Source organism: Haematobia irritans, chromosome 1, assembly GCF_050003625.1.
Source record: "Haematobia irritans isolate KBUSLIRL chromosome 1, ASM5000362v1, whole genome shotgun sequence".
In the NCBI taxonomy this organism is placed as follows: domain Eukaryota; kingdom Metazoa; phylum Arthropoda; class Insecta; order Diptera; family Muscidae; genus Haematobia; species Haematobia irritans.
In genome coordinates, this window is record NC_134397.1 from 245,287,506 (window position 1) to 245,297,165 (window position 9,660).

Below are 9,660 nucleotides of genomic sequence, written 5' to 3' on the forward strand. Positions count from 1 at the left end.
GTATTCACATAAAACCACGTGCCATTTCTGAATAAATAAATTAACACAAAACACAATAATTCCGTATTCTCCGTCCATTCCAAGAAACAATCAACACACGACTGACGCGCAAAATGAAGATCGTGTGTACCTGCTCAATGTTTTTATAAAATTCTTGTCGCTGCAAAAAAATTAAATGGTCACGAAAACAATGTACATGGTCTTTATGGCCATGTAATGGCTGTGTACATGTCTATACGTAAACTATAAAAATACTTTTTTCTCTGCAAAAAAGTAAAAAATTTGAATGGTCAGGTACATGATTTTCCTGACCATATAATGGTCTCAAATTCTATCATTTAAATAATAGAACATGTTTGCGGCATTTGAGAACCATTTAAATGCTTATTGCCAACATATATTTTTCTCCGCTCGAAAATTATTTTTACAAAGACAAAATACATGGTTTTCGCGACAATTAAATACTCTAAATAAGCATTAAATGGATGCGGCAACCATGCCCAAACATGTTTTTTCTGTGCGTGTTTATTTATGATTTATCGCTCGATATGTATGTATTAGAAGTTTAGGAAAATTAGAGTCATTTTTACAACTTTTCGACTAAATAAGCAGTGGCGATTTTACAAGGAAAATGTTGGTATTTTGACCATTTTTGTCGAAATCAGAAAAACATATATACGGGAGCTATATCTAAATCTGAACCGATTTAAACCAAATTGGGCGCGCATAGCTACAATGCTAATTTCAACTAAATCGGAGTAAAAAATTGGCCTCTGTGGTCATATGAGTGTAAATCGGGCGAAAGCTATATATGGGAGCTATATATAAATCTGAACCGATTTCAATCAAATTTAGCACGCATATCTACAATGCTAAATATACTCCCTGTGCAAAATTTCAACCAAATTGGGCCACAACTCTGACTATTAGAACCATATTAGTCAATATCGGACGAAAGATATATGTGGGAGCTATATCTAAATTTGAACCGATTTCTTCCAAAATCAATAGGGTTCTATTCTGACCCAAATTAGGAACATGTGGCAAATTTGAAGGCGATTGGACTTAAATTGCGACATAGACTTTGATCACAAAAATGTGTTCACAGACAGACGGACGGATGGACGGACAGACGGACATGGTCATATCGACTCAGGGACCCACCCTGAGCATTATTGCCAAAGACACCATGTGTCTATCTCGTCTCCTTCTGGGTGTTACAAACATATGCACTAACTTATAATACCCTGTTCCACAGTGTGGCGCAGGGTATAAAAATATGTCAGTTCTAAAAATTAATTTTCTGACATTTCGTTTTGATTTTTTCGTAAAGAGTCAGTCCCAAACATTAATTTTCGCGCATTTGCTTTTGTGTTGTTCGTAAAGAGCTATGAAGCTCAAAATTAAATTTCGTATTTTCGCGGTTTTGGTCACAATTTTTTATTCAAATATGAACTTTTAATATATTAATTTATTTATAAATCCTCTGGTGCATCATAAACGTTCTAATTTTGTGTAAAATTGGCAAACTACAAAAAGGAAAACGAAAGAGATTGTAAGCGTGCTCTTATTTTTCTCGTTTATTCTTAATCTTCGGAACTGTCAAACATAGTTTGATACCCATGGCTCGTCTATGTATTATAATGTCTATGACACGATTAACATTAGAAATGATGTACATCAACAATGTACCAACAGAGAAGAGAATCAATTACAAATCAGCACATATATAACATTGCTCACATATACAGACACATCATAAATAAGACGAACGTAGTGATCAGTCTGTTACTTTTATTCCACTGATTCTCTCTTGCTTTCTCTGATGTTGGGTACTTGTATATCTATTTGTCTTATTTATTATGTGTCAGTATCAGAGATGGAAATTGCAGTACTATAGTACTTTTTTCAATACTTTTTCACACTGGTCAGTACCGTAGTACCCCCGTGAATGATTTAGTAACTTTTGTGTAGTCATTTTTGAGACGATATCAGATATATGGTACAACAGTTTTGACAAAATATTTTAATATTTTGAGAAAGTTTTTAACAAACTTATTTGCTAATAGTCTTTTACATATTTGGCAAAACAGACAAGTTCCTGCGGGAAGAAAATCTCGATATTGTAAAAGCCATAGTCACAAATACGATTTGCTTGAATTTCAATAGTGTTTTAGTCGAAAAAGCACGTGATTCTATATTTCGCTTCCACACGAACACTATCTAGATAAGAAAATATTGTCAAAATTGTATTTCTATAAGAAATTTTGTCAAAATTTTATTTCTATAGGATATTATATCAAAATTGTATTTCTATAGGAAATTTTGTCAAAATTTTATTTCTATAGGAAATTATATCAAAATTTTATTTCTATAGGAAATTTTGTCAAAATTTTATTTCTATAGGAAATTTTGTCAAAATTTTATTTCTATAGAAAATTTTGTCAAAATTTTATTTCTACAGGAAATTTTGTCAAAATTTTATTTCTATAGGAAATTTTGTCAAAATTTTATTTCTATAGAAAATTTTGTCAAAATTTTATTTCTATAGGAAATTACATCAAAATTATTTCTATAGAAAATTTTGTCAAAATTTTATTTCTGAAGGAAATTTTGTCAAAATTTTATTTCTATAGAAAATTACATCAAAATTATTTCTATAGAAAATTTTGTCAAAATTTTATTTCTGTAGGAAATTTTGTCAAAATTTTATTTCTATAGAAAATTTTGCCAAATTTTATTTCTATAGGAAATTTTGTCAAAATTTTATTTCTATAGACATTTTTGTCAACATTTTATTTCTATAAAGAATTTTGTCAAAATTTTATTTCTATAAAGAATTTTGTCAAAATTTTATTTCTATAGAAAATTTTGTCAACATTTCATTTCTATAGAAAATTTTGTCAAAATTTTATTTCTATAAAAAAATTTTGTCAAAATTTTATTTCTATAGGAAATTATATCAACATTTTATTTCTATAGAAAATTTTGCCAAAATTTTATTTCTGTAGGAAATTTTGTCAAAATTTTATTTCTATAGAAACTTTTGTCAAAATATTATTTCTATAGGAAATTTTGTCAAAATTTTATTTCAATAGAAAATTTTGTCAAAATTTTATTTCTATACGAAATTTTGTCAAAATTTTATTTCTGTAGGTAATTTTGTCAAAATTTTATTTCTATAGAAATCAAAATTTTATTTCTATAGAAAATTTTGTGAACATTTTATTTCTATAAAAAATGTTGTCAACATTTTATTTCTATAGAAAATCTTGTCAAAATTTATTTATATAGAATATTTTGTCAAAATTTTATTTCTATAGAAAATTTTGTCAAAATTTTATTTCTATAGAGAATTTTGTCAACATTTTATTTCTATAGAGAATTTTGTCAACATTTTAATTCTATAGAAAATTTTGGCAACATTTCATTTCTATAGAAAATTTTGTCAAAAATTTATTTTTATTTATCCAGAGAAAATTTATGTAGTACCATAAAGTAGAGCTGTGGCAGCCGCTATTACAACTACGGTAGTCTTTGTAAGCGAATATAAGACTAAAACAAGTAAGGAAAGTCTAAAGTCGGGCGGGGCCGACTATATTATACCCTGCACCACTTTGTAGATCAAAATTTTCGATACCATATCACATGGTATTTTGACCATTTTTGGTCGAAATCAGAAAAACAGGATATAAAAAGCAAATATTTAAAATTTAGGAGGTGGCAAACAAAATTTTATTTTCTATTTGTTTTGTTTTGTTATTGTTGGTTTTGTTCTTTAAGCATTGTTGTTGTTTTTTATTTCAGCTTAAAACCATACATTGACTAAACTACAAGAGTAGCTTAACCAACAGAGGAAAAGAATGTTTGTCAAATTTATTTGGGCAAAGCCCTATAGACTGCAAGATGGTTGGATGGACGCACGTTTCGGAATTACCACATTCCTCATCAGCATCCTCTACTTGCAGCAAAACTATCAACCAATTATCAGAATAAATTCAGGCAGTTTATTAAACCCAACAAAAAGCTGAAATAAAAAACGACAACAATTTTATTTTCTTTAAAATTCAATTTAAGGGAGCTCTTGACAATAATCTTCCAATGGAATTTTTCTTAAAATTTATTGAAAAATACTTTTTCGCTCAAAAAAGTACCTTTTTTTTACTTTCTTAAAAATTGTATTTTCCATCCCTGGTCAGTATATGTTATGTGAGTAATGTTAGCTGTATCTGATTTGTAGTTGATATTTTAGATCTGCTTCTGAAATTCCAAATATTGAAAAATAAAGAAACTAATACATATAAAAACGATCTCAAGCTTGAATAATTATTTTCTATTTGATACAAAAGAAAGATCGTATAAAATAAAATTATCCAAAAAAAAATAAAATAATTTTTCATTTAATGTATGATGCTTTCGTAAATATTATGTTAAGGTTCACAAATGCTATGTACGTATGCATACATAATATTTATGAACTTTTACATAATATTTATGAAATTATTTTATTTTTTTAGAAAATTTTATTCGATCATTCTTTCTTTCCATTCAAAATCGCAACTATTTTTAATTTCTGAATTTGGTTAATTTATGAATTCCATAATTGGACAATTTTTGGGGTCTAGCAATTATCATTTTCTTATTGATTTCAACTCAGTATGCAAATAGAAACCCCCCGAAAAATATCTACTTGATTATAACCCCAAAAAAATTTCTTCTTCTTCTAACCAACAGGATACACAGAACACACATGGCTAAGGATATGGCAGAGAGATGAATGCAAACAGACCCCCCCCCCCCCCAATGGCGATTTCTAATTGAGAATCTACTGTAACTGCAGCTGCTGTGAAAAAGAGGACAATGAAAACCACCAGTGTGACCAATGACATGGAGGATTTTGATTTATCCTCAACGGAATTGGACAACAAAACCGATCCGATTTACTCAATAAAACCTGATTTCATAACACAATGGTAAATCTAAATAGGGCAAATCACCAAAAACCCTTTGAGGTTACCTTTTCTAGATCTGGGGATTTGAATTTGTTTTTTGTCTTTTGTTTTTGTTTTGCTTTTTCTTCGCCCACAGGCGCCTTAAAAAGGAACGTGAAAATCTCTGTAAATCCATTTACAATCGTTTTGTCGAACATAACGAATGTAAGCGTCTGCTAAAAGCAGCTCAACTCTATCGACCATTCATAGGGGACAATGGAGAACTGAATCTATGGACTAGCGATGATTTGGAACGATTGGCTGCCTTTGTCAATGGTACAACGACGAATAGTACGAGTATCTATGGCACCGAGGGCAATGAAAGTGAGGAGGGTGGTGGCCCGGCACTGGTTTTGCCACCCTTTGAGCTTTGGCAAACCATAGCCATAGCGGTGTGTCTGGCCATTTGCATCATTCTAACAGTGGGCGGTAATATTTTGGTCCTTTTGGCATTCATTGTGGATCGAAATATAAGGCAACCAAGTAATTATTTTATAGCCTCATTGGCGGCCACAGATATGCTGATAGGTTTGTATTACCAGGATACGAATAGAGACTCTTATTTCCCATCATGTCTTTTGTTTTTTTTTTTCATTTTAGGAACTGTCTCCATGCCTTTCTACACAGTCTATGTTCTCATGGGCTATTGGGATTTGGGTCCTCTGCTATGTGATCTCTGGCTTTCGGTGGACTATACCGTGTGTCTAGTGTCCCAGTATACGGTCCTGCTGATAACCATCGATCGTTATTGTTCGGTGAAAATTGCTGCCAAATATCGTAGTTGGCGTACCAAACGACGAGTGATTTATATGGTCACCATTACTTGGATCATACCAGCTTTGCTATTTTTCATTTCCATCTTTGGCTGGGAACATTTTACGGGTAAACGTGATCTCCTCCCGGGGCAATGTGCAGTGCAATTCCTCAAGGACCCCGTGTTTAATACGGCTCTTATTATTGGCTATTATTGGACCACTTTAATTGTCCTTTTCGTCCTATATGGAGGCATCTATAAGACGGCCTATGAAATGCAAAAACGCAGTGAGGCCAAACAACGTAAAATGCAATCCATGGTGGCCCTAAGTGCTGGGGCCATGTCTGGTATGGCAGGTCATGCCGCTGGCATAGGAGCTATAGAAGAGAAAATTCTCAAGACAAAAGTGGATCTCGCGGGTGGAGAGGATAATGCAGGCTGTGATGCTGCTGGAGGAGGCGTTGGCAAACGCTATAGTGGTTCTGGCCAAGCCAATCCCTTGGCCCAGGCGGCAGATATTATCAATGGTACCCTCAACGAAGGTTCCGAACAACAACGACGCATTTCCGATACCAATAATCGAGCTACCAGCAACAATAACAAAGGTTCCAAAACCGATTCGGGGGAAGTGGAAAAATCTGAACGTTCCAGTAGTCCAGCCTTTGATTCGGATGAGGAGAGTTCAGTGAATCAGGCCCAACAAATGGCCAACCAACAGAAACTGTCCAATTTACGTAAACGGTCTTCCATTGGCCTGGTCTTTGGAGCCCAGGCGGCTTTGTTGGCCACACGCAGTAAAGGTTTGTCAACACCCACCTCTAAATCCACTGAAGCTGTGGCCCTGTCCTCGGGCAGTAGTTCTCCCCATCCCTCTAGCCAACGCTTGGAGAGAGCTCAAAGTAAAGAGGAACTAGGTCGCCTACCCATTCTGGACAAAACGAAGAGGACCTCTTGTGCCACCCTTTCACAGATTGTCGAGACTGAGCGGGTGGCGGAAACCCACAAAGTCCCAAAAGCCTCCTCACCCACAGCCAATGATGAATCTCCCCTTTCGCCCGTAAATTTGGCTCCCATTGTTGTACCCCGTGACCAAGTGCAGCCAAGTTTGGTGCATGCCATTCTACCCCCTCCGGAACCATTTCAATGTAATTCCCTTATCTCCGAAGGCTCCGACAATCCCAGTAGCAATAGTGAATTACATCTCACCTATGATGTAATGGCCAATAACTCAGAGTTGCGTTTCATGGATGAGAGTTCCATAGCAATGACTCTCTCTCCCACCACCTACAATACCTTGCATAGCTACAATGGTAGCTCCTATCCGCAGCAGTCTAACATGAATCCATCGTTAACAACCAAAAACCAAATCACAAGTGCCGGTAGTCCGCAGTTGCATGCAGCCAATCAAATTGCCAGCAGCCCAACATTGTTAAGTCAAGCTTTGAAAAAAGTGGCCCAAACCCAAAAGGCAGCATCCACCAACACCAACACCAACACCACCACCACCAGACCTCTAGCCCCCCTCGGGTCAACGTCAATGTCACCAACCTGTCCTCCCCTGCAGCAAGGTGATGAAAATTCCCCTAACCTTCTCCTCCATCATACCACCACAGAAATTTGTTTTGCTCCACCCTCTTCCTCATTCCATAGTACACATGAAGCCACATCCATGACAATGAACAATGTTGACATTGTTGAAAAACATTTACTCATTTCCTATACAGGTCTCGAAGACTTTGACAAGGAGCGTCGGGAAAGTTCCATTGACATCATGTTATTTCCACGTCACAGTAGTGCCGATGGTGTTTTGTTACAATACACCTCCAAAGGACACCAACAACAGCAACACCAGCAGCAGCAGCAGCAACAGGTGGCTGCAACAAAAAATGGCGTTAGCAACTCAGCAGCTAGGACACAGATTGCTAGCACTGTGACAACATCTTCAACTGCCTCGACGACAACAATAAGCGGGACGACAACAACAACATCAACGGCAGCCATGGCGCCTCCATCATCCTATCAGCGTCCCCCACCTGTGATGACTTCAAAAAGTCTGGATAAAATCGATGAACGTGAAACATCGGATACCACCAATAAAATGGCTTCCACATCGGGCACAAGTTCCGGTTCAACCAGCCAACAGCCCAATCCCCCACTAAGAAAATCCAGCTCCTTGAAATTACAAAAGCCAACGCAGCATCAGCATCATCCCCATCATCAAACCTCGACGAGTAGTCGCTCGTCCAGTAAGCGGGACTTTATGCAGTCGATTAGTAAACATTTCAAAAGTAAAAAGGCCACCATCCCCCTGGTCATTGGAGTGGGTAGGCAAAAATCCAAATCGGAAAATCGGGCACGCAAAGCATTTCGCACCATATCATTTATTTTGGGCTGCTTTGTGGCCTGTTGGACGCCGTATCATGTGTTGGCCCTCGTCGAGGGTTTTTGTCGCAATCCACCGTGTACCAATGAGCACCTGTATATGTTTTCGTATTTTCTCTGCTATGCCAACAGTCCCATGAACCCCTTTTGTTATGCCCTTGCCAATCAGCAATTTAAAAAGACATTTACCCGGATACTTAAAGGAGATTGGCACATGACTTAAGTAGGCCTTGTTGATTACTTCAAAGAAAACCACAAGCAAACACACAAACATCAAGACTAACGCATACAAACTAACACACACGCACACACACATATGTATACAAATACATGCTCATATTATGTATGACCCTACTTCTACTAAGTACGCTTAACAAAACCAAAAAAAAAACTAAAACCTAACCTTAAAACATATCTTCCAACTACCAAATAAAACTTTTACCTATACACACACACACATGTATACAAATAATAAAATTAAATAATATATGCATATGTGTATGTATATAGCATATATAGATCCTGATTTTTGTAGACAAAATGAAATGGAAAGGTGCTTTAATTGGACTTTGCATTTATAATTCTCTACATATTTAAGGAGACCCCGTAAAGGGACACATCTGCCGGGAGAGAGAGAGAGTTTCAATTCTAAGGGTAATTTGTGGATAATGCTTAAACATTTTAATTAAGTTTATTAGGCTGTAAGGTTAGGTTAAATTGTCTTTGTACTGCCACCCAACTAAGGGATTAGTAAGATGAAAGACTTCAGGTAATTACCTTCGGTAGTTTTATGAATTGTTGGAGCCCTAACGTAATATTAGGAAAGACATTTTCACATAATTGACATTTTAGAAACTGGCGCCCAATATAAATACATATAAAGTTTTATTATAATCACCTGCTTTTAGTTTTAATAATTGTTGGCGCCCAACGTTATGTACTTCTTAATTTCAATGTACTTACTACAAATTAAATATGCGAAAACGTTATCAGCCTTCGGAATTTATGAAACAATTCAATGAATTTCATGAACTGGCGCCCAACGCAGCGATGTAAAATTAGTCATTCATCAAAATCTATGAAAACTAGAAAATTGGAAACTGGCAACCAATGTAATGGAATAAAGTTTCATTATAATCATCTTCTATAGTTCTAGAAATTGCTGGCGCCCAACGTAATGTGGTCCTCAATTTCAATAAACTTTCTTTAAATTAAATATTCAAAGATTAAATGAAATTCATGAACTGGCGCCCAACGCATTCATCAAAATCTATGAAAACTAGAAAATTGGAAATTGGCAACTGGCAACCAATGTAATGGAATAAAGTTTTATTATAATCACCTTCCATAATTCTATAAATTGTTGGCGCCCAACGTAATGTGGTCCTCAATTTCAATAAACTTTCTTTAAATTAAATATCTAAAGATGTTATGAGCCATCGGAATTTAATGAAACAATTCTATAAAACTTTCAATGAAATTCATGAACTGGCGCCCAACGCAGTAAAGTAAAATTAGGCATTCATCATAAAC

At 35.3% G+C, this 9,660-nt stretch overlaps 1 protein-coding gene across 1 annotated transcript; it reads left to right on the top strand.

Annotated features, from left to right (window-relative positions):
• Positions 1-4,851: 4,851 nt before the first annotated feature.
• mAChR-B (muscarinic acetylcholine receptor) lies at positions 4,852-8,641 on the top strand. Its single transcript, XM_075288512.1, has 5 exons — positions 4,852-4,973; positions 5,089-5,519; positions 5,592-6,545; positions 7,470-7,549; positions 7,589-8,641. Exons 1-5 carry the CDS (start codon positions 4,861-4,863, stop codon positions 8,348-8,350), a joined length of 2,340 nt encoding a protein of 779 aa, XP_075144627.1. The 5' UTR covers positions 4,852-4,860; the 3' UTR covers positions 8,351-8,641.
• Positions 8,642-9,660: the final 1,019 nt, after the last annotated feature.